General features: G+C 34.8%; 1 protein-coding gene across 4 annotated transcripts in view; it reads right to left on the bottom strand.

Moving 5' to 3' along the window:
* The window catches only part of ANKRD12 (ankyrin repeat domain 12), a 93,190-nt gene that overhangs the window by 17,242 nt on the left and 49,587 nt on the right, over positions 1-26,361 (bottom strand). For 2 of the 4 annotated variants that reach the window (XM_081148949.1, XM_081148948.1), the window contains 2 exons: positions 17,525-17,672; positions 10,261-10,340 (listed from right to left, as the gene is read on the bottom strand). In XM_081148949.1, coding sequence (XP_081005075.1) covers positions 10,261-10,324 — 64 coding nt within the window. In that variant the 5' untranslated portion in view covers positions 10,325-10,340; positions 17,525-17,672. The remainder of the gene's footprint in view (positions 1-10,260; positions 10,341-17,524; positions 17,673-26,361) is intronic. The other 2 variants (XM_081148947.1, XM_081148946.1) reach the window with 1 other exon arrangement.

The following is a 26,361-nucleotide window of genomic DNA, read 5'->3' as shown; positions in this document are numbered from 1 at the left end:
GGGGGGAGGGAAGGAGACACTGATGTGAGAGAGACACGTCGACTGACTGCCTCTTGCACACTCCCTGACTGGCGCCGGGGATCGAATCTGCAACCTAGGTAGGTACCCTTGACTGGGAACTGAACCTGAGACCCTTTGGTGCGTGGGCTGATGCTCTATAACTACTGAGCCAAACTGGCTAGGGCAATACTATATTTAGTTTTAAATATAATTTGCTTAATTTTCTAAACAAAATCAGGTAAAATATAAACATATTTTCAGGATTACATTATATATGAACATATATCCTTTCATCAAAGATTTTAAATTAATTGTAGGCTCTACAGCAAAAAAACAGAACAAAAAAACCCCCAGCTACTTTCATTTTTAGAGCCGTTTTGCCCACAGAAGGTGCTACGCTCAAGTATAATGAAGACAGTAGTCTCAGCACACATCATAACAGATATCATTAAGTCATATAAACATATTCTAAATTAATATTGCAGTTATATGCTGACACTAGGATAATCTGACTCTGGACATCTACAAGTCCTGCCATTAACCCTAGGTTCAACTCTTTGCTCTGCCACTTAATAGGTGACTAATCTGTTATGAGGGATTAACTCATGGGGCTGTTGTGAGGAGTAAATGAACTAATAATGTAATGTGCCTAGCACATCCTGACACACAACATGAATATGATATTAACTGCCTAGAAAAATAGAAAAATGTTATTAAATTTAAATAAATGTATGTTTAACATCAAATACAGCCATATTCAATAAAGCACACATTAATTTAAAAAGACCAAAGCTGAATTCCAGAAATGTTCATATTTGCTTATCTTTGTACCAGAAGATTAAAGTCAAAAAGATTCAAGCTAACTCCAGGCACTTCACTTATTACAGGGTTACAATGGAGGTAGGTGGTCCTTTAGAATGAGGGCACTGAAAAACGTGTCTTTCAAGTAAAAAAAGAACATATGCAGATATGGACTTTTCATGGAGGGGAGGAGAGGGGTAGGGCACTGACGGGAGAGAAAAAACAGAATGACTCAAGAAACAATTTTCTTATATTAGTGTCTGGTGGAATTTATATTTTTATAAATAAAAGCACTAGTCATAATTGACAACCACTTGCATAAAATATTTTTTAGTATTCCTCAAAGAAAGGAGACAAAAAATGCCAGTAGGTAGAGTGAAGGGGGGACACAATTACAAAAATTCTATTTCATTTGCTAACTTTGATTTAATGCCATTATGTAATGATTTAAAAAAGAGTTTCTATAACTTATGTGGAAGAAAATTATCCATGGCAAAAGCTTAAAACGAATACAACATTTATGCACGTCTGTAAGTTGTCTTATTCATCTTTGTATCTACCTTATACGTCCAGAATATGACTATGTAATAATGTTAATACCAAAAATTCATCTGTGATGAAACAATTAGTAAGTGGCAGAGTGAGGTCTTCAAATTCAAGTTTTTGTGACTCTAAAACTGGTACTCACAATCATCATGCTATATTACTTCTGAGTACATAAAAGGTACCAAGTATAGTCAAGATGAACTACACAAACACCCAGTAAAATAAAGCCATAATTTGTGATCACTCGATAAGCATTCAATACCTTCCACTTCTATTTATGTCATGATTGAGTATATTGAGAAAACAACTGTGCCATAAAAATCTAGGATCTAAAATAGAGTATGATATAAATGAGGTTTACTGTTAATTTACATATCAAAATGCTTTGAATAAAAAAGAAAAAACAGTAACATAATGCTTTAAACATACCCACCTGAGGTTACAGTTGAATTTCAAATATAAACTTGCTATTTGTCTATTCTTTTTTTTTTTTTTTAATATACCTTTCTTGATTTCAGAGAGAAAGGTAGAGGGAGAGAGAGAGATAGAAACATCAATGATGAGCGAGTCCTCATTGATCGGCTGCCTCCTGCATGCCCCCGACTGGGCATCGAGCCCGCAACCTGATCCTAGGTTGATGCTCAACCACTGAGCCATGCTGGGTGTCTATTCTTTGCTTGATCTTGAAATAGTCACATCTTAGATATACAACACCTTGATTCATATCTTTCATAAGTACACGAAATAAGATAGAGTAAAAACACCTCATTAATAACTATTAAGCAATGCAATTTATAAAAAATAAAAAAAAGTCAGGAAGGGTAAAATAAGTAAAGGTGGTCAAAGGGTACAAATTTCCAGTGATAAGATGAAAAATTTCTGAGGATGTAATGTACAGCATGGTGACTATAATTAACAATTATAATTGTTACTGTATTGTATATTTGAAAGTTGCTAACAGAAGATTTTAACTGTTTTTTTAAATCCTCACCCAAGGATATGTTTATTGATTTTTAAAGAGAGAGGAGGAGGAGAGAGAAACATTTATGTGAGAAACATCAATCAGCTGCCTCCTGTATGTGCCCAGATGGAGCATGGAACCCTCAACCTAGGTATGTTGCCTGACTGGGAATTGAACTAGCAAACTTTCTAGTGAATGAGACGATGGTCCAACCAACTGAGCCATCTGGGGCACTAAGAGATTTTAAAAGTGATTACCTCACACACACAAAACTGTCACTGTGAGGTGACAGATGTGTCAACTAACCTTACTGTGGTAATCATTTTGCAATACACATATAAACTAAATCATTATATTGTACACTTTAAACGTACACATAATTGTATGTCAATTATGTCTGAAGGCCAGAAAAAAGGGGGAAAAAAAAAGTAATGCTTTGACTACTTAAGTGACTATAAATCACTGAACTCGATTAGATTTTGCAACTTGATAATGGTAAATATGACTTTCTTTTTAAAAACATGTCTTCACTGATTTTAGAGAGAGGAAGGGAAAGGGAGAGAGAGATAGAAACATCAGTGATGAGAGAGTCATTGATCGGCTGCCTCCTGCACGTCCCCCCACTGGGGATTGAGCCCACAACCCGGGCATGTGCCCTGACTGGGAATCGAACCTCGATTGATGCTCAACTGCTGAGCCACACCAGCCCGGCCAAATGACATTTTTTAAATTTAAAGATCATTAGGTGTTACATAAAGTATGGCTCGGAATATTTTATCTTAAATAATTAGACATGTCTAATGTGAAAACCTTATTTCAGGTTTTCACTAGTTTTTGAAAAATATGCTTTTTTACTGAGAGAGAAAAAGGGAGAGGGAAAGAGAGAGAGAAAAACATCTATATGAGAGAGGAACACCGATTGGTTACCCAGGTATGTGCGCTAACTGGAAATTGAACCTGAGACCTTTTGGTGCACAGAATGACACTCAACCAACTGAGCCATACCAGCCAGGGCAGATTTTCATTATTTTAAAATCTAATATTTACCAAGTGCTTATTCTATGCCAGCCAATATTCTACGTGCATTCATGTATTAACTCATTTATCTTTTAATTAATACACCTCTGTGAGGTTATGTACTGTAATCCCTGTTTTAAAGATGTGGAACCTGAGCACATAATAAGGTTAACTAATTTACGCATGATTAGAAATCCAGGGGCCAATCCTAGATAGTATAGGAGTACTAAAATATGAGCTCTTATGATTAAGATAGCCATTCCAAAGACAAGAGTGGAAAAAATGATTTACGATTTGACTTCCACTGTCAAATATCTACAATGTTGAAATCCTTTTTACGTGTGTGTGTGTGTAATGTACTTGAAGTTTAAGTATTCTTTTGACACTAGGAATACTACTTATAAAAAACTTTACATTTGGAATACTTACCTGTCATTGTTATTCAGAGACAGGCTAGTGTATAAAAAAGTTCTAAACTAAGCTATACTTCCTTAGTGATCTTTATTAATATTTGCTTAGTTTTATTTGTTTTCAAATAGCATTTATTGTTTTTTTTTAAATTATAGAACAGTTCATGTTAGAAAAACAAAAAATATAGAGATGGGTAAAGAAAAAAAGCCACTCATAAAATAATTTTGCTACCTAAGTGAATCATTATTCATAACTTTTTTAAAGTATTACTTTTGATTTTATTTAAATTTAACTAATTTAGAGATAACAAAGTGAACAGAATTATTGAACCACAGGTCTACTCTCTTGGCTCTTCCAGGGGAGTCTTACTATGGTCATTTCAGAAAGTATGCTTATACTCCATGAGCAGCCCCAAATCATGTCGTATTTTAGCTTGCTTTATACAGGGTGGGGCAAAAGTTGGTTTACAGTTGTGAATATGCAAAACACAGAGTTTATTTTTGCATTATTATCTATCATTTACTGTTGTTATTTTCCATACAAACTATAAACCTACTTTTGCCCCACCATATATGGTGCCCCAAGAAAATGTATACACATTTTGAATGATTATAAAGTGAGTGTTTATTAACAGTTTATTTTCAAAATTTAAAAGAATCTACAGAAATGAATTTTTTTGTTGGTGTTAATGCCTGTTCAAACTGATGACTGTTTCGGTCCAGGCACTGCTGATAAAGTGAAGCAATGGAATCGCAACCATCAAGAATCATTTTGTTTGGTACCTGTGAGCCCACAATTAGTCAACTGTTGCTGGTTTTGTACTGTAAGCTTTTATCTTTTATGTATCCCCATTAAAAAGTCTAGTGGATAAATTTTCTTTGTTTAAAGCCTAGTCTGGCTTTACCCATTATTTCAAATCAGTTAAACCTGAAAAGAAGTGAAAATTAAGTGAGTTATCAGCTGTTAAAGTGTGTATACATTTATTGGGGACACAGAGCCCCCAACTTTGAGTAATTATAAAGGCAACTTTGAGTAATTATAATGGTAATTATAAAGGCAGTATCTGTACTTCAACTGCGTTTTCAAACTTCCAGTAGCATTTTAAGATTTTCTTTGTTCAAAGCTTAGTCTCCTGAAAAGAAACATTAGCTGTGAAAGTGTGTATATATGTTTTTGGGACACCTTGTATTTAGCCCATATATTTGTTCATATAGTTTATTTTCACTGGAGTTTTTGCCTTTCTTCCTCTTCTTTTTTAAAAAATTATGTCTTTATTGATTTCAGAGAGAGGAAGGGAGAGGAAGAGAGAGAGATAGAAACATCAATGATGAGAGAGTCCTCATTGATTAGCTGCCTCCTGCACGCCCCCGACTGGGGATCGAGCCCACAACCCGGGCATGTGCCCTGACCTAGAATCAAACTGTGATCTTGGGGATCATAGGTCGAGGTTCAACCGCTGAGCCACGCCCGGCTACATTTTGCTTTCTTCTTATTCACCAGATTAGACAATATGCCTTCATATAATCAATACCATGACACAGTGAACTCTCAGAATCTAATTCATATATGTCTATTGTCATCTACTTTTTTCTTGACAACATTTTTTACAAAACTCCCTGATATTTTGTTCTAAAATATGCCATGTGCTCATTGCTGTTACTCTGAAATTTTTCATCAAAATCCTGAGTTAATCCTCATATCTTCCTTGTAGACATTTTGTGTCACGAAAAATATACCGGTTGAATAATTTTTTCAAAAAGAGAATAGAAAGAATGTCCAAGATGTCCAAGGATGTTTTTGTTTAGCCCTTACACTTGCGTAATGGTTGGAAATGGAATTCCAGGTTCAAAATAATTTTTCATAAAATGTTGTAACTATAGCTCCACCTGTCTTCTAACAACATATTTAATAATGAGAAATCTGATGTCAATCTCTTCCCTCTGTAGGTAACATGTTTACTTCTGGTTCTGGGAGCTTGTAGGATTTAAAAAAAATTTTATCCTTAAAGTTGTGATTTACCTAAATGTGAGGTCCGCCTACCCTTTCCTTTTTTTTAAACATTCCCCTTTGACCTATAAACACAAGTCTTTCTTCAATTAAAGGGCACTTTCTTCAATTAAAAAATATTTTCTCCCCAACATTTACTAATTTTTGTAAGATGAATACTATATATCCTGGGTATGGTTTTATGTTTTTAAAAAAAATAATTTCCAATGTGTTTTTAAAAATGTTTTATATTTTGCCCTTCTCTTAGACCTCTCAGATCTTCGGCAATGCCCAGTCTATTCTTTAGTCCTGTATAGAATATTTACTTTCAGTAGTGATAAATACTATTAATTCCAAGGACTTTCCTGGTCTAATTTTTCACAGTATCCTTTTGTTGTTACGGTTAGTGGATCGATTGCCTGCTAAGAGTCTCCAAGAATACTGAGAATATTTTACCCTTCTGCTTCCTATATTATTTACATTCTCCAGAATCAATGGTTCTGTTTGTTCATCTTGGCCCTTCTTGTCTTTCATTCAGTTGGTTTTCCTCAAATCTCTGGATTTCTTTTCATATTGATAAAGGGAAAAACTAGTTTCTTTAGCATTTTGTGGAGAATCTTTACAACAGGATTCACCCTTGAGTTAGAGGCCTGTTCATAGTGATCTGTGGTTCTCTATAATCTCAGGCTTTTGCTGAGACTGTTCCCTGAATAAGGTGACTCTTACTTTCAGAGTCTCTGGGGTTTCATTGGGACGAATGTTTCACAACTATTGCAGGTCTCTCTTATGTCTATCTTGGGTTGTTCCTTTGCTCTGCAATAACTCATTAACCACAACTCTAATATATTTAAGAATTATATAAATATAACTTATTTATGTTACCTAGCCAAAGAAGCAACATTAGAAAAAGACACTTGCATTTTAGGAAGCAAATCTTTACAGCTTTCATATTCCTAAATTGATTGAGAAATGTAGCTTACAGATAGGGAAATATAATATTAGGTAAGTTTACAGTCCTATCTAAATCTCCATTTCTATACCTCAATTTTCCTAAGTAAAGGTTAGGTATTTTAATTCTACTTTGTAAGAGAAGTTATACATCTGTTTGGAAATAAGTTTGCCATATGAGAACATATTTTCATTGTATTTCTATAGTACTAGATACAGGTAAGAGAATTATAGTTAATTTAGGGGTGAGCTGGGGAGGGAAGAGAATATAATGAGTTGAAAATACTAAATCTAAAAGCAAAATTTTCATGAGAATTAAAATCAAGTACTACAGCACTCCATATACTCCTTCAATTAGTTATTACATTGCCTTTCTACTAAAATGTCAGTAACAGACAATGATTCTATGAAGTATAAATTAATCAAGGTATTTCCCCCCTCTGAAAATTTTGGTATCACTACAAAAATTTTGATGTCACTAAAGGAAACTGACAAAAATCACCCAGTCTTAGCTATTCCATCATAAACATATATATTACATGGAGGTCCTTTTAACCATGACTAAAAATTTTTCTGCAGGCAGGATGATATAGCTAAGGCCGAACTCATTTAAATGTATGCATATATAATTAATATTTTAAATTCAGAGGTCTTTATTTAAGGGTTCTGCCCAAATGTACCCTTTATAGAATTTTAGTTTTAAATATTCAGCAATATCTCAACTACTATAATTATGTGACAGACTCACTTTAAGTTGTTAGGCACCAGTAGAAATTCAGTTTTTAAGGAAAACCATCAAGCTAACATATTTAAACAAACAACCTAATAGTTTTGGTATTTGCAATAAACAATTTTACATATTTTGGGCAAATACACTTGAAACTTATTGACTACTATTTTTACATGACTTTCAAAGAGAGATATTTAGCAGACTACTATTTTATGTAACATAAAATGTAAAGACTTATATATTAATTTGCAGACATCCAAAGAACATCTAGCTGCAACCACAATTTCCCATTTATATTTCTGATATATAAGCAAGTAAAAAATATAGAACTATGTAATTTTTTATAGATACTGCTAAAGGGTGAATATATATGGTAATTTATAGGGTAATACAATATATGGTAATTTAGGTATTCATAACTTCTTGCCCTTTTTGTTCACTTAGCAAAATTTGACATAGATATTTTTCTTTAAAAAAACACTCCACCTAGAATTAAAAATTCTTAAGCTTTGGAATTAGGTTGATATAATTAATCCACGAAAAACATGATAAAATCTGATTTTAAAGTACTGACTTTCAAATAAGTTAACTGTAGAGGTTTTGTTTGTTTAAGATTCAGGTTAAAGTAGCTGGTGATATTCAGAAAAAGTTTGAAAATATAAAATTTAGAACTGTGTGTGTAAAGTACACCATATGTCACAAAGCAGAGGAGAAAAAGCAGAGCATGCAAAACACTATAATGGAATTTCTTTTAACTGATCATTAAATAAAAGAATATCTCATTGCCTATCCATGCTGTATCCTCAGCTCTCCATATATAACGGATACCTAAGTACCTTTTCATTTCTTCTAAGTACTAATACCACAGGGATATGTGAAAAATAAAAGTGCTAAACACCAAACATGGTGCTTGCTGCTACTCAACAAGTTCAGAAATAGATGTACTCAAATAGGTTGCTAATAGCCCTGGTTAAATAAAATAAGGTTCCTGGGTTATAAATGGATTACAATTTTTTATACTAGGTCTAATCTGTTACCTAACATATATACTGGAATTGATTTAAAAATGCCATTTGGAAAGCAAGAAGATAAAACGTTCTTTACATGTTAAATGGAGTTATCTCTAATTTTCGGTATACATTAATATGCAAACTCCTTTCCCTATAAAACGCTCTATCAAGTCTAAATTTCTAATGATCAAATATGATATAGATTTTAACACTCTAAAACACCCTACGTAACTTCTTCCTGTAGTTTTTATACTTCTAAGGTTAAATGATTTGCTCTAAAACTTTTAAAGGTGATGATGCTTCTTCTTCCTTATGGTTAAATTGTTAACATCACAATCCACTTAATAAAAATTTCTGGTATTTGGTTTAAATAATTGTTTTTTGGAACTCTTGCATTATTAACTGTTATAATTCCACATATGCATGCATTAACAGTTGTATTTCATAACTCCTGAAATATAAAACTGAGGAAATGAATTTCACAAATTATAACAATATATTTAGAATAGTTACAATTTACTGTTTTAACATTAAGAAAATAAGCTTCAAAATACTGGTCATTTTGTGTACTTTATGACACAGAAATACACTCAGTAAACACCAGTTTCCTAATCTTTTTTATGGTAGACTCTAAAAGTAGCTTGTCTATTTATTATGATGGAGCATATGAGCATTTCCTAAGTTAAGTTTAAGTATGCAAGTAAGGAAAGTTTATAGCAGCTGCTTAATAAGCAAGGTCAGATTATCAGCAGTCAAAGTAAGATAAGAAAAAGGTTAAAAATTCTAACAATGACTGGCATTTTCAACTTTGTCCAATGGGAACTCTAAGTAATAAAATCAGTGTCCGTAAACTTGTAACAGAATCTCTACTCTGGCAATTAATGAGTGTTCGAAAGTATGGGGGGGGGGCCACTATGTGACATAAAGTTACCCTCATCTCTATTACCATAATTATGCTTTATGAGCATGATCTCTGAATAGCTAAGTTCTCAGCAGAATAGCAAGAAGCAATTATTTCTAGCAAACACTATTATTAGCTGGAATTCCTGTACAGGAAGGTAATGTGAAATAAAACCATGGGAAAAGGTGCAGAAGTTAAGGGGGAAAAAGACTAAAGAATTATGCAAATTTAAAAGTGTCACACACTTATATACATACATATAAGCTGTATTAACCAGGACATGTATTCCTGCAACAATACTGTAAATGTCTGATATGCATGACATAAAGCTGCTACGCAGTGTGTTTCATGAACTGAAGCCAGTCTGCAAATTGTTTATTACTAATCTGTGATGAAATAAGGAGCTTGTACCAGAAATGGGAATCAATCATGTCACTAGCACACTGAGTTCAGCTGACATTTTTTTCATAGCATTTTTACCTTTTTGATAACAGTACATTTACATTCTGGCACGAGCTCTTTATTTTGAGAACCAGCAATAATTTGTGGAACAGCTACTCTGAGTAGCACTGTCATAAAGCACAGCACAGTGACTAATGGAATAAACTACACTTAACTACTACATATATAAGTGTCTTTTATTTACTCCAAATTTATTAAGTTCTGAAACTCATAGTCTTGATTATATTCTCTAACTTTGCAACACTTAAAGTGTATCTGTCACATGGATGACATGATATACCAGATGGATAACAATGCTATCAGGCTTTATACATAAAAATATCTGTGGGCAGTTAATTCTCTATTAAATATTTACATGTTCTGAATTTAGATTGGATGGTGTTTGATAAAGTTAAGTCTAACAAGGACCTCATGTAAATTAAGCAATAAATTTGGGTATTTTCATCAGTCTTTTTCAGCAACTCCAAAATCTTTGTATGATACTTACTGATGATTTTTGCATCATCCCTTGAAGGACTTTGATCAAGCAATAATTCGGGCACTTTCACCATGTGGAAAATAAATATTCTGAAAAATCAATACATAGCTAATGAACACATGAAACAATAAAAAATCAATGAAAATCAAAAAAGGTTCTAGAAGATTGTGTTCCACTCTAATTAAACATGAAAGTTCAAATAAGACACCTTTTTTCTTCCATGGGAAAAATCTGTTGCAGCACTTCTTTTTAAAAGAAAGTTTTATAACAAAGCTGCTTTTCCATAGCTACTGTTTTCTAAAGAGACCAGAATGACGATAAATGTGAAAATTAACATACCATATAAAATTTGTTTTTCAAATCTTATTTTCTTGCTTTCTTATGGAAGCTAATGTAATTTCAGCTATTATAATCCTCATTTCACACAGCACAAAGATGTTCAAATGACTTTTAGTATGTAACTGGTAGATGGATTTGTAAGTACTTTGAAAGTAGAAATGACAGGGATTAGTAGGTGTGTTAGTATCTACATTTTCTTAATAGGCTGTATCCCCAGTGCATAAACAATGCCCAACACATAATGGGCACTCAAAAATAGCTGCTAAATAATTGAGCTGAAGGAAAAGAGTTGTTTAGGATGATTACCAAGTATATGACATACTTACAGCTGATTTATGTTACCGTTAAATGAGAGGGGAAAAAAACAGGAGTGTAAATGGAGAACAAAGTTCCATTCAGGCACATTGATTTCTGTTGAAATTCTAAGTGGTGACAGCCAGAGGGCAGCTAAATAGATAGGTTTGAAGCTTAAGAGAAATGAATGAAATAAAGAGATTGGGAAGGCTTCACCGTATGGATGGTAGAACTGTAAATGTGGGTGGACTTGACTTGGGAGAATATGTGGTATGAGAAGAGGGTCCAGAAAGTAAAATCTTTGGAAAAACCAACACAGGGGAGTATAGGAAGGGAATGAGCAGAAAATGAAGATGAGAGTCTAGAAGGAAACTGAGAAGAAACAGTCTGGAAAGCTTAATGAAAGCCAGGGAATTACATCCCAGAAACCAAGACAGAAAAATCTGAGGAAAAACGTGCTCAACACTGTCAAATTCTACAGAGAGACTGAGAAGACAGTTAAGGGATCTGGCAGTTAGATGTTAGTAAACATAGACTCAATAGAGTGCACTTCAAGTGCACTACAATGCACTTTAAGAAGGTTAGTTGTGAAGGGAAGGGCATAAGGGGTTAAACAAACAGGGATGCAGGGAAAGAGAAGATTCTGCTGAGTCTGGTATATTTCTGTGTATAAAAATATTATCAAATAATTGTTCCCAGCTCCCTTCCCTCCACCCAAATCATCCCCTTCTCTGCCACTCTCTCACCCCCGCACATGCCTTATTAGCAGCCTGGTATACATGCTTCTGGATTTTCTCCATGCTTATAAAAATTTGCACAAATATATGTACATAAATGAAAATACACATTAGCTTTCAAAACGTTCATTTTACAAAAGTGAGATATTATGATTATTCTTCTAACTCAACAATATCTTATGAAAGTCCTTCCAAGTAACTGGTACAGCATTAAGATACATTTTTTTCATAGTTGTACAATAGCCGATGGCGTGGCAATATACATCAATTTATGCAACCAATGCCGTGTATGACTATATATTTATGATTTTACCACTCAAAACAATGCTATAATAGACACTGAATATTCCCAGAAGTGATTGCTAGTTCAAGGCACATAAGTATCTTTAAAAACGTTTTTATAATAAACTTGGAACTTATATACTAGACAGAATGTTATACTGAACCCCCATGTACCCATTACTCAGCTCCATTAGCCATCAATCTTTGGCCAATCCATACCCTCTATTCATCCTACTGCTGTATCACTTTGAAGCACATTTCATTCAAATAATTTTATCTAGAAATATTTCAGTATATATCTCCAAAAGAAAAGAGCTCTTGTATTTCACCAGCTGTTGTCAAACTGGTTTTCAAAAAGACTAACAATTCACACACCTCCCTTTATACTTTTCTCTTATTAGATAACCATGTTTATAAGTTGTTGGTTTTATTTTTCCATTCTTTCTTTTTTTTTAATTTTATTTTTTAATTACAGTTTACATTCAATATTATTTTGTATTATTTTCAGGTGCAAAGCATAATGGTCAGACAATTATACACTTTACAAAGTGTTCCCCTCAATATTTCCAGTATCCACCTGGTACCACATATAGTTATTAAAATATTATTGACTATATTCCCTATTAGAAATAAAGGAACTATCACCATTGCTGGACCCTTCTCAAAACTATTAAAAAACCTATCAGACCCCGGCCTGGTGGCTCAGTTGGTTGGAGTGTTGTCCTGTACACCAAAAAGGTTTCAGGTTCAATCCCTGGTTGGCGCCCATACAGGAGGCAACAGATCAATGTTTCTCTCCCTCCCTTCCTCTAAAATCAATAAACATATTCTTGAGTCAGGATTAAAAAAAACAACGTATCAAGTTTTCCTTTTAACGTAAGAATTTCTTAGTGTTAAAAAAAATATTCTTGCATGTGTCATTTATCTTTTTTCTTGGATAATCCTCACCCAAGGATATTTTTTCCATTGATTTTTAGAGAGTGGAAAGGAGGGGGAGAGAAACATCGATGTGAGAGAGACACATCAATTGGTTGCCTCCCACACACACTCCAACTAGGGTCCAGGATTGAAACCTCAACCCAGGCATGTGCCCTTGACCAGAAATCAAACCTGTGACCCTTCGGTGCTTGGCCCAACGCTCTAACCACTGAACCACACAGGCCAGGGCTGTGCCATTTATCTTAACCAAATTTTGTACAAACTTCCCCCAGAGAAGCATACACCACCTATTAAATACATAATTTTTTTAGTCTTGCCTATTTTTTCAACCTTGATGTGCCTTTTAAGACATTTATATTTTTTTCTACAGGTTCTTCTTTTTCATTTACACACAACTTATCTTTTGGAAACCAAAGCAATTTGGGTTTCTCACAGTCTAGATTTTGCTTGGTGCAGTTCAGCATGTTCCTCTGACTTTGGTATTTCCTGAAAATGGAAGCTGGATCCTGAGGACTGAAGAATGGTAGTGTAGTATATTCTTTCATCAGAGAGCATGCAATGCTTTTTTTGGTCTCTTAAAAAAATTTAATGTTAGCAACTGTTCATGCTCAGTGCTTACATATATTAACTAACAGGAGGTGCAAAATGGTCCATTTTTTAAAAAAATTATATCTTTATTGATTTCAGAGAGAGGAAGGGAGAGGGAGAGAGAGAAATAGAAACATCAGTGATGAGAGAATCATTGATGGAGCCCACAACCCGGGCATGTGCCCTGACCGAGAATTGAACCATGATCTCCTGGATCCTAGGTTGATGCTCAACCATTGAGCCACGCCCGGCAGGGCCATTTTTTTTTTTTTTTTTTAAACCCACATTAATCTCATTAATAAACACTTCTTACCTATAATGAGGTTAATCAGTGGTAGAGTTCACGTAAGAAAAATATTATTTTGCCTAATTTTTAAGATAAAGTGGTTTACTGATGATGAATTAAAATAATTATGACTATGGATTTAAACATATTTAATAGGTTTCAAATCTTTGTTATTAACAGCCTTATTGAAGCTCAAACTATCCAATCTTTGGCCAGTGGGAAACTGGCCTAAGTTGTCTCCTAAGGCCTCTTGATAAGACCTTATAGTAGTCTTTGATAGCTTCCTTAAAATTGGCAATGACAAGATGTTTGAAGCTCATCTTATATATTTCCTGTCCCAGACTTAGAATCATCCATTTTTTTTGTAAGAAGAAGCCTTGTTGTTGTTTTTTTAGTAGAAAACATTTCAAGATTATAATTTGGGCAGTAGAAATGATTATTGCTACTGTCTTAGTAATTGCCTTTAAATTTTTTCGATGGACAAAGCAAGGCAATTTTATGTATTTGTATTTATTTGACATTTTATTTGGAAAAAATTTCAAACTCACAAAAATAAAAAAATAAAAAGTACTAAAAATTATATATCCTTTTTCCAGATTTGCCTAATGTTAATGTTTTAGTCTCTTGCTTTATACTTTGCTTTCACTATATATATACATGTGTATATATATTTTTTCCTGAGCTATATGAGGGTAAATTGCATACATCATGGCTCTTTACCCCTATATACTTCAGTGAGTAACTCCTAAGAAATAAGTATTTCCTAAGACATTAAGGATATTCTCTTGTCACCACAGTAGTTAACTTCAAAATTTACAATGATACAACACTAATCTACTGTCCATATTCTTTGTTAAATGATCTAATAATGTTATTTATAATCATTTTCCCCCTCCAGTACAGGATCCAGTATGGAAACAGGTATTGCCTTCAATTTACTATCTCTTTAGATAGTCTGGAACATTTCTATTGCCTTTATTGTTTTTTCATGACATTGCCATTTCTTAATCTTTCACCATTTTTAAAAAGAAAAACAAAAAACAAAACAAACCCAGAACATTCCTCATGATTATGCATTCTCAGCCAGAATGCTATAAAAGTGATGCTGTATCTTTTTTCACAATATCTTATCTAGAGATGTGTGATGTGTATTTTTCTCTTCTTTGATGATGTTAATTTTTTGTTTGTCAATCTTCACCCAAGGATATTTTTCCCATTGTTTGTTTTTTTTTTTCTAGAGAGTGGAAGAGAGGAAGGGAGAGGGGGAGGGGGGAGGGAGGGAGAGAGAGAGATACATCGATGTGGTAGAGAGACATCGATTGGCTGCCTCCCCCACGCACCCCAACCAGGGCCAAAATCGAACGTGCAACCCAGGTATGTGTACTTGACCAGGAATCGAACCCACAACCCTTGGGTCCACATGCCAATGCTCTAACCACTGAGAAAACCACCCAGGGCTGATGATGTTAATTTTGATCACAGTTCAGGTGCTGCTGAATTTCTCTACTATATAACCAGTAGTGTTTATCCTTTCCTCTCTTGTATGTAAGTATCCTGTTCTTTGTCAAAAAACCCCCCTTAGACTTATCTGCTATTAGTGAGTCCTGCCTAATAATCTTTATTTACTATGAAGGGTGTACATGATCAGGTATGGGCAGGGACTGACTAAAAGGGGGAGCATAAGAAACTTTCTGGAGTGATATAGTCTGTATCTTGATAAGGTTGAATTATATAGGTCTATGAATTTCTCAAAACTCAAAGAATGTTTTATTAAACAATTACTAATTTCACACATATAAATATTACCTTAAAAGGTCATACACAGAAATCGAATCTAGTTAATGAATGAAAATGCATGCTTCAGTATTTAGAAAGGTCTGTAACTTTCTCTGAACTTTGCAGTATGTTTGACCATTTTCATAATAAAACATAGGGATTTTACCTTCTGCATAACAAAGGACATCATCAACAATAAAAAGGCAATCGACTGAATGGGAGAAAATATTTGCAAATCATATATATGATAAGGGGCTAATATCCAAAATATATAAAGAACTCATTCAACTTAACAGCAAGCAAACAATTCAACTGAAAAATGGGGCGAGGATTTCAACGATTGAGAAATGGGCAGAAGATCTCAACAAACATTTTTCAAAAGAAGACATACATATGGCCAACAGGTACATGAAAAGATGTTCTACATCATTAATCATCAGGGAAATGCAAATCAAATCTACAATCAGGTATCTCATACCTGTGAGAATGGCTATTATAAAAAATACAAAAAATAACAAGTGGTAGTAAGAATGTGGAAAAAAAGAAAACTTGTGCACCGTTGGTCGAAATTTAAACTGGTACAGCCATTATGGAAAACAGCAATTCTAATTTTGGTTATTTATCCGAAAACAAAAGCTAATTAAAAAAGATATATGCACCCCATGTTCAGTAACAGCATTATTTACAATAGCCAAGACATGGAAACAACCTAAGTATCCATAGATGAATGAATGGATAAGAAGATGTGGTATATATACACAATGGAAAGTTTGCCATTTGCAACAGCATGAATGATCTAGAGGGTATACACTATGTGCAATAAATCAGACAAAGACAAATACTACACAATCTCACTTATATGTGAAACCTAAAAACAAAAACCAAGCTCACAGTTACAGAGAACAGACTGGTGGCTGCTAGAGTCGAGAGTGGTGGGAGTGAGCAAAACAGGTTAAAGGCATCAAAGGTATAAACTTAAATATAAAATAAATAATTTATGGAGAAGTAATCTACCGTATGGTGACTAGTTAATACAGTACTATATTGTATATTTGAAGGTTGCTAAGAGAATAGATCTTAAAGTCTTCATCACAAGGAAAAAGAAAAACACTGTAACTATGTATAATGATGGATGTCAACTGGACTGATTGTGATGATCATTTCACAAGGTATACAAATACAGAATCATTATGTTGTATACCAGAAACTTATATAATGTTCAATTGTACCTCAATTAAGAAAAGAAAGTATAGATGTTCTATACTATAGACCTTTTTAGCTTCAAAAGTATAGATGTTGTTCTATTGCCTTCGGGCAGTGACTGAGATTAAATGAGCATGGTTTGATTTTTATTCCCTTACATATAACAATATAATGGTACTATTACTTGTTTCTAGGAATTCTTTAAGATTTTTTGGCCATATGTGGTCAGTTATGAAACTTATTACATTCTTTTTCATGGATTTTTACCTGAAATATGGTGAACCCTTCTAGTCTATACATAAAAGCTTTTCCTCAACACAGGAAGTTTTTTTCTGTTTTATGTTTTTTAAAAAAATTCTTAGTGTACCAAAAGTTTTCTGAAATGTTCTTTTGGCTCGTTCCTTTTTAAAAATTGTTTGTAAAATTGTGCCCCTACCTTAAAATAATGACCAGAGTTCAACCACCTAAATGGCAAAAATAAAAATGCAAAGATGATTAATTAATGCCAGGGGAAACCAGAAAGGGTTTGGTTAGCTCTCTAATTTATAAAAGAATGAAAAGAAATCAGAATAGCAGTGGTGGTAGCTATTAATGGGGAAAGGTTCTAATGGGCTTGAATGTAATACCAGCAATTTATGAAAATAGGGCAATGGCATCATAACTCCATTTACAGAAGAGGTGTAGCAAATAACTAGGCTCCTGAATTCACCATGCTTACCAGCTGGCTAGCATTATTCTAAAGTATGTAACATTTTATTTATTATAAAGTAGTAGAATGTTCTCCTAGATATCATATCAAACAGTTGAATACAGATTATCTGAAACAAACCTGTGTAACTTTCATCATCATCAGATAAAGGCACCTCTCTTTTTAGCAGCAATTCCAACTCCTCTGTTTCTGCAACATCCACTGGACGCTCTCCATGTTTATTAGCTTGAAATGGATTTCCACCATGACGAAGTAACAGTTTCACTATCTGCAACATTAAACAGTAGGAAGATTTAGTCCCTTCACAGACTGTATCATTTCAACCATTCTCTTGATAACACTCATAACATCCTTCTGCCTCATCTACTCTGCCTCCATTCCCTACAGTATGTCTTCTTTTAAAAACATGTTTTTATGGGTTTCAGGGAGAGGGAGAGGGAGAGGGAGAGAGAAACATCAATGATAAGAGAGAGTCGTTGATTGGCTGCCTCCTGCATGACCCCTACTGGGAAATCAAGCCGGAAACCCAGAGATGTGCCCTGACCGAGAATCTAACTGTGACCTCCTGGTTCCTAAGTTGCTGTTCAACCACTGAACCATGCCAGCCAGGCTACAGTGTCCCCTTTGAATCATGATTACTCTCTTCAAGTTCTATATTCACTGCCTTCTGTCATCTGATGATCTTACCTACTACAAAGAAATTTCCTCCTTAAAATTTAAGCTGGGCTATTTTAGCACTACATCTCATCAGTTTCTTCCCTTTTCATGACACATTCAACAAATTACTTAATGAGAACCTATTAACAAGCACTGCTCCAAGTTCTGAAGATAAATCAAAAAACAAGAATGTGGTACTTACATCCTCCCACAACCTTATCAAAATTACTACTAAACTACTCAATAGGCAAAAACTCCAAGTGTTCCCCTTAAGATCAGGAACAAGACAGGGATGTCTACTTTCACCACTCTTATTCAACTTAGTATTGGAAGTTCTAGCCACAGCCATCAGATAAGAAGAAATACAGGCATCCAAATTGGAAAGGAGGAAGTAAAACTGTCATTATTTGCAGATAACATGATATTGTATATAGAGAACCCTAAACCAAAAAACTAAACTGATAAATGAACTCAGTAAAGTAGCAGGATACAAAATAAATATCCAGAAATCAGTTGCATTTTTATACACTAGTAATGAACTATCAGAAAGAGAACCTAAGATAACAATCCTCTTCAAAACTGCTTCAAGAAGAATAAAATACCTATGAATAAATAGAACCAAGGGTGTAAAAGACCTGTATTCAAAAAATTATTAAGACACTGAAGAAGCAAACGGAAGAAGATACAAATAAGTGGAAGCAGATAACATGTTCATGGACAGGAAGAATTAACATCATTAAAATGTCCACACTACCCAACATAATCCATAGATTTAACACAACTCCTATCAATTCCTTTCTGTTTAAGGTTAATAGCACTATCAATGCTCTTAATCTTCCTCTTTCCCCCATCTCCTAGGAATTTAAACTATCATAAAACTGACATGGATATTTAAAACTAATTAAACTTAAACTTCAGGGCCCCTCACTTTTATGGTCACCTTACAAGGCCCTATATCTAACTTTGTATTCATTACTCTGAAATTGTTCTTAAAGGTGTTCTCTCCCCTCCCGCCCAATTACGTAAGCTTTGGGCTCCATAAAACCAGGATCTGCCTGGTTGGTCATCATTTCTTCTCTTTTGTTTGCTACTTGTTATCTTCTTCTTTTCTGTATTTTTAACCTCTTTTTGATTGGTCCCTTCTAGAAGCCGATTTACCAGTTCATGTTTTTTTCGCCTTAAAAAAAAATAATGGCAATAAAGAAATGAAACACTGATAAAACGAGAAACTGTTCAAACCTATATTCCCCTCTTTATTTCCTTTACAGTCAAACTCTTTGATAACCTCATTGTCTGTTAGAATGTGATGACAATTACACAATCCACTCATTTTCATGCTCTTGCCTGCTCTCTCAATCCTTTCTTGAGCTTCAAACCCAAATACCCAAATGTTCATTAGATATATTCCACTAAATATATTTGTATTTCAATACAATAGCTGAAACCGATAGATGCTAGAATTCATTAAACTTGCACCCTTATCTTTTATCTCTTTCCATTCTCAGTGACTGACATGAATAAATGAAGCCAGAAAGCTGAGAGTCATCATTGCCTCTTAGTTTTCACTCATACTCTACATCATACAGGCAGTGAAGTATTATCATTTCTGCTTCCTTACCAACGCTTCTTGTTTTGTGCTTCTATTGCCTTTGACATTAGTGTGTTCTATCATATGTAAGTTTATACTATAACTTATTAACATACTTATCACCTTATTCTAGGCCATAAACTTCATGTAGGATCAAGTCTTTGTATTCCCAACACATAACTGTGTACTTAGAAAATACAGGTATACCTTGTTTTATTGCATGTTGCTTTATTGTGCTTTGCAGATACTGTGATTTTTACAAATTGAAGGACTGTGGAAACCCTGACTTGAGCAAGTCTATCAGTGCTATTTTTCCAATAGTATTTGCTCACTTTGTGTCTCTGTGTCACATTTTGGTAATTCTCACAGTATTTCAAACTTTTTCATTATTACTATATTTGTTACAGTGATCTGTGACCAGTGCTTTTTTTAAAACTAATTTTGATTTTTTTTTTTTTTTTTTTTAGAGAGAGAGGAAGGGAGAGAGAAAGAAACATTGATGTGAGAGCAAAACATCGATTGGCTGCCTCCTGCACGCCTCCAACTGGGGACTGAGCCCGCAACCCGGCATGTGCCCTGAGTGGGAATCGAACTGGCAACCTTTAGGTGTGAAGGATGACGCCCAACCAACTAAGCCACATTGGCCAGGGCTGTGACCAGTGATTTTTGATGTTACTATTGTAATTGTTTGGGGCACCGTGAACCATGCGCCATAGATAGTAAACTTAATTGATAAATGTTGCTGTGTTCTAACTGCTCCACTGACTAGCAGTTCCCTGTCTCTCTCCCTCTCCTCAGACCTCCTACTTCCTTGAGACACAACAATATTGAAATTAGGCTATTTAACAATCCTTCAATGGTCTCTAAGTAAAAGGAAGAGTTGAACATCTTTCACTTTAAATAAATGATTAAAGCTTAGTGAGAAAGACATGTTGAAAGCCCAGAAAGACAGAAAGCTAGGCCTCTTGGGCCAAAACAGTTAGCCAAGTTGTTAATGTAAAGAAAAAGTTCTTGAAGGAAATTAAAAATGATACTCTGGTGAGCACACAAATGATAAAAAAGTGCCAAAAGCCTTACTTCTAATATGGGTAAAATTTTAATGGTCTGAATAGAGGATCAAATTAGTCACTACATTCCCTTAAGTCAAAGCCTAATCCAGAGCAAGGCCCTAATTCTATGAAGGCTGAGAGGTGAGAAAGTTGCAGAAGAAAAGTTTGAAGCTAAAAGAGGTTGATTCCTGAGGTTTAAGAAAAGAAGCTGTCTCCATAACATAAAAGTGCAAGGCAAAGCAGTAAGTGCAGCAGCTGCAGCAAGTTACCCAGCTAAGATAATTAATGAAAGTAGCTAAATAACAGATTTTTCAATGTAGACATAATAGCCTTATATTGGAAGATGCCATCTACGACTTTCATAGAATAGACTTTCAGAGAAGTCAATGCCTGGCTTCCAAACTTCAAGGACAGGCTGACTCTCTTCTTAGGGGCTAATGCAGCTGGTGACATTACGTTGAAGCCAATGCTCATTTACCATGCTAAAAATCTTAGAGCCTTAAGAATTATGCTAAACCTACTCTGCCTATGCTCTCTAAATGAAACCACAAAGCCTGAATGACAGTATATTTGTTTATAACATGGTTTACTGAGTATTTTAAAGCCACTGTTGAGGTCTACTTTTCAGAAAAAAAGGTTTCTTTCAAAATATTACTGCTCACTGATAATGTACCTGGTCACCCAGGAGCTCTGAAGGACATGTACAATGAGATTAACATTTTCATGCCTGCTAACACAACAGGCATCCTGCAGCCCAAGATCAAGGAGTAATTTTGACTTATAAGTCTTATTATTTAAAAAATACATTTCAAAAGGCTATTTATTGCTGCCATAGATAGTGATTCCTCTGATAGATCTGAGTAAAGTAAGTTAAAAACCTTTAGGAAAGCATTCACCAGTCTAGATGCCATTAAGAACATTTATGAGTCGGGAAGAGGTCAAAATATCAACATTAACAGGAGTTTGGAAGAAGTTGATTCCAACTCTCATGAAGAACTCTGAGGGGTTTGAGACTTCAGTGGAGGAAATGCAGATGTGGCTGAACCGCTGCAATCTTATAATGAAACTTTAATGTATAAGGAGTTGCTTCTTATGAGCAAAGAAAATGGTTTCTTGAGATGGAATTTACTGATGAAGATGCTGTGAAGATTGTTGAAATGACAAAGAATTTATGATATTTTATAATCCTAGTTCATAAAGCAGCAGCAATGTTTGAGAGGATTAACTCCAATTTTTCAAGAAGTTCTACTGTGGGTAAAATGTTACCAAACCACATTGCATGCTAAAGGGAAAATGCTCATGAAAGGAAGAGTCAATGGGTGGGGCAAACTTCATTGTCTTACTTTAAGAAATTGCCACAGCTACCCCAACCTTCAGCAACCACCACCCTAATCAGTCAGTGGCCATCAACATCGAGGCAAGACCTTCCACCAGCAAAAAGATTATGACACTGAAGGTTCAGATGATGGTAGCACCTTTTTTAAACAATAAAGTATTTTTAATTAAGGTATGTACATTTTTTTAAGATATAATGAATGTTATCGCACAATTAATAGATTACACTATAGAGTAGATATAACTTTTATATGCATTGGAAAACCAAAAAAGTTTGTGTGACTTGCTTCATTACATTATTCACTTTATTGCAGTAGTCTGGAAGTGAACTCGCAGTATCTCTGAGATATGCCTGTATCATGTCTTTTGAAAGAAATAAGATGCTGTATATTAGGAATTTCTAACTAAATGAGATATTTAAGAATAATGAAGATTCACAGTGAATTTAATAAATTTTTCTCTAGACTATAAGAGAATAAATTATTAATGCAGCAAATGTGAAATGTAAGAATGTATGCCAGAAAACGTACTCATAATCCCAACTGGTTAATGTTAATTAATATTTGATAAAGGAGGCAAGAACATACAATGGAGTAAAGACAGTCTTTTCAATAAATGGTGTTGGGAAAATTGGACAGATACATGCAAAAAAATGAAACTAGACCACCAACTTATACCATACACAAAAGTAAATTCAAAATGGGTAAAAGGCTTAAATGTAAGATATGAAACCATAAAAATACTAGAGGAAAACATAGAAAGCAAAATCTCAGACATCTCTTGTAGCAATATGTTTGCTGATACATCTCCTAGGGCAAGAGAAACTAAGGAGAAAATAAACAAATGAGACTGCATCAAAATAAAAAGCTTCTGCATAGCAAAAGAAACCATCAACAAAACGAAAAAGGAGCCCACTGTATGGGAGAACATATTTGTCAACAACATATTGGATAAAGGGCGAATATCCAAAATATATAAGGAACTCATACAACTTAACAAAACAAAGACCAACAATCCAATTAAAAAATGGGCAAAGGACCTAAATAGACACTTCTCCAAAGAGGACATACAAATGGCTAAGGGACATATGAAAAAATGCTCAGTGTCACTAATCATCAGAGAAATGCAAATTAAAACCACAATGAAGTATCACTTCACACCTGTCAGAATGGCTACCATCAACAAATCAACAAACTATAAGTGCTGGCGAGGATGTGGAGAAAAGGGCACTCTAGTAGTACACTGCTGGTGGGAATGCAGACTGGTGCAGCCACTATGGAAAGCAGTATGGAGTTTCCTCAAAAGATTAAAAATTGACCTGCCATTTGACTCAGTGATCCTGCTTCTAGGAATATATCCTAAGGAACCCGAAACACCAATCACAAAGAACTTATGCACCCCTATGTTCATAGCAGCGCAGTTTATAATAGCTAAGATCTGGAAACAGCCCAAGTACCCATCAGTAGATGAGTGGAAAAAAAAGCTGTGGCATATTTACATCATGGAATACTATGCAGCTGTAAAAATGAAGGATTTTTTATTCTTTGGCACAGCATGGAGGGAACTAGAAAGTATTATGCTAAGTGAAATAAGCCAGTCAGATAAAGACAAGTACCACATGATCTCATTTATATGTGGAATATAATAAACAAAATAAACTGATGAACAAAGTGGATCCAGAGACATAGAAGCATAGAACAGAATGAGGGATCTCAGAGGGAAGGCGGGGAGGGGGGTGTGGGTGGGAAGAGATTAATCAAAGAACTTGTATGTTTATAAGCATAACCCACGGACAGAGACATTGGTATGGGGAAAGCCTGGGGGTGGGATGGATGTGGGGTGGAGGGGATCAGTGGGGATAAAAAGGGGAAAAAGGAAAAAATAAATTGAGGGGGGAAAAAAAGCATAATGAAGACTCACAGTGAATAAAATAGTTTTTTCCCTAGACTATGAGAGAATAAACTATTAATGCAGAAAAATTTAAATATAAGAATGTATGCCAGAAAGCATACTCATAATCCCAACTGTTAATGTTTTAGTCTCCTTTTTGTTTACTAATTTTATTAAATTACACATGCTTATGACTTGGAAAGATCAACCAGCTTTTCAAGGCTGCTGGGTGAAGAACAATTATCCCTGATACTTAACTCCTACTGAAAGGTTTGCACGTATGGGTAGAACTTGCTGAAAGCTCGGTTTCATGTCAGTGTGCTACGACTGGTCCATTTCATCAGATTCCTACCTGCTCCCTCTTGTCTAGTTTAATTTCCTGTGGAGAAATCTTTCAACTCATGCCTAAAACAATAAGCTTTACTGTCAGCATTCTGGTTGCTGAAAGAAGGCTGGGTCTTAACCTAAAATTAATTTATACTTAATCCTTACTCTCAACTGTTGTGGCACGTCAGTTCAGAATATATGGTTTATACTTGCCAGGAAATCATCTGCCAGGGTGGGAGAGGTGCAATCATCTCGCTGTGTAGGGTTAGGAAGCGGATAAGAGGGTCAAGAAGACTTTGATCCTTTTGTTTTCAGTCCTATCTTAACAAACACTTCCAGAAGTACACAGTGATATCAATTCCAGAGCTTTAGTTTTTCTGCGATTTTGTGTTGGGGTAGCTTTGGTTTCAATTTTCTTGGGTTTTCTAAATCAGGAGTTGGCAAATTTATTTATAGGCCAAATCTGGCCTGTCAACTAAAAGTAGTTTTTATATTCTTTTAAAATACTTTAAAAAGGATTGATAAAGGAGAAGTACAGAAGAGGAGAGAGGAAGAGGAAACAGAAGCTGGAGGAGGAGGGAGTGAAGGTGGCATGTGGCCTGCAAAGTCTAAATTATTTACTATCTGGCCCTTTACAGAAAAGGCTTGCTAAGCCCAGTCCTAGGTCAGTAACCACTCATTTCTCTCATTTCCACCTCCCAAAATATTGGTTTCCTTGTTTCTTCTGCTCTTTGTCCTTGTGGGTCTATGTCCTTTAAAATCTCCTGTCATTTTATGCCCGGCTGGGCATGGCTCAGCAGTTGAGCGTCAACCTAGGATCCAGGTGATCAGGGTTCGATTCCCGGTCAGGGCACATGCCCGGGTGGCGGGCTGCAGCCGATCAATGACTCTCATCATTGACATTTCTGTCTGTCTCCCTCTCCTTTCCTCTCTCTGAAATCAATAAAGATATATTTAAAAAAAATAAAAAAAATAAAATCTCCTGTCATTTTAGGGATTTGAGAAGGCAACCGAAGTAAAATAAAAATTAGTTATTATAAATAATACTGTAGTATACATCTTCATATGCTGAAAAAGTTTCCATTTAGGCTATTTCCTTAGGCTAGAGCTCTAGAATGAGAAAAAAGAATAAAGGATCTTAATACTGTTGAAAGCCTTCTATACTCATCAGGAAATGATCAATAAATATTTATTACATGCCTATGATCAGTCAGGGACAGTTGGTTCATTCGAATAGGTTATAAAAACCCTAACCTAAATAATCAATACTTTATAGATCATTCTATGCAAATAATTACTTATTCTAAAGATAATTTAAAATAACAGAGTTGCTCAAAACATAGCAGGCAACAAACTTAGAAGTAGATAAAAATGATGAGACAAGAAAAAAATAAAGACAGCAATCTAAAATAGAACTAGGAATAAAGCTATTATAAAAATGTTTATCATGAAGCACTCTGCACTTGCAAAAGCTGGGCCAAAGATGAGGTTCTTAATAAGATATGTTAATTCTTTCTTACTCTAAATAATTTATAAAAGGATACAGAATTGCTATCTTTCTGCTTCTACCACCTTAGAAATACTTTATGGATGGTTGAAGTTTTCATGAGTATTCTAAGTGAAAGAAATCCAATTCTTTTGGTAAAGACACATAATTTACGGTATAGATAAATACAAATGAGAGTTTTGGTGGCTCTCATTTTTCTCCTCCTTAGGCACAAGGACTCCTACTCTTCTAGGCATGTTGGTAGGAGGGAAAGCAAAGGTCTCTTGAAAACAGCATGCCAGTTTCCCTCTGAAAAGAGACTGGAAATAGTGTTTGAGTCCCTGTAAGTATATGGCCCCACTGGGCATGGCTCAGTGGTTGAGCATCGACCTAGGATCCAGGAGATCTCAGTTCGATTCCCAGTCAGGGCACATGCTCAGGTTGCAGGCTTGATGTCCAGTCGGGGGCGCACAGGAGGCAGCCAATCACTGACAACTCTCTCAACATCAATGTTTCTCTCTCTCTCTCTCTCTCCCTTCCCCTTCCTCTCTCTGAAATCAATAAAGATATATGAGCTCAAAGGTCAGCTTCTGGAAATATTCTGCATATCTGAAAACTTATATTC

Source organism: Miniopterus schreibersii (assembly GCF_964146895.1).
Source record: "Miniopterus schreibersii genome assembly, chromosome: 10".
Lineage (NCBI taxonomy): Eukaryota > Metazoa > Chordata > Mammalia > Chiroptera > Miniopteridae > Miniopterus > Miniopterus schreibersii.
This window is presented reverse-complemented; position numbering and strand designations above follow the sequence as displayed.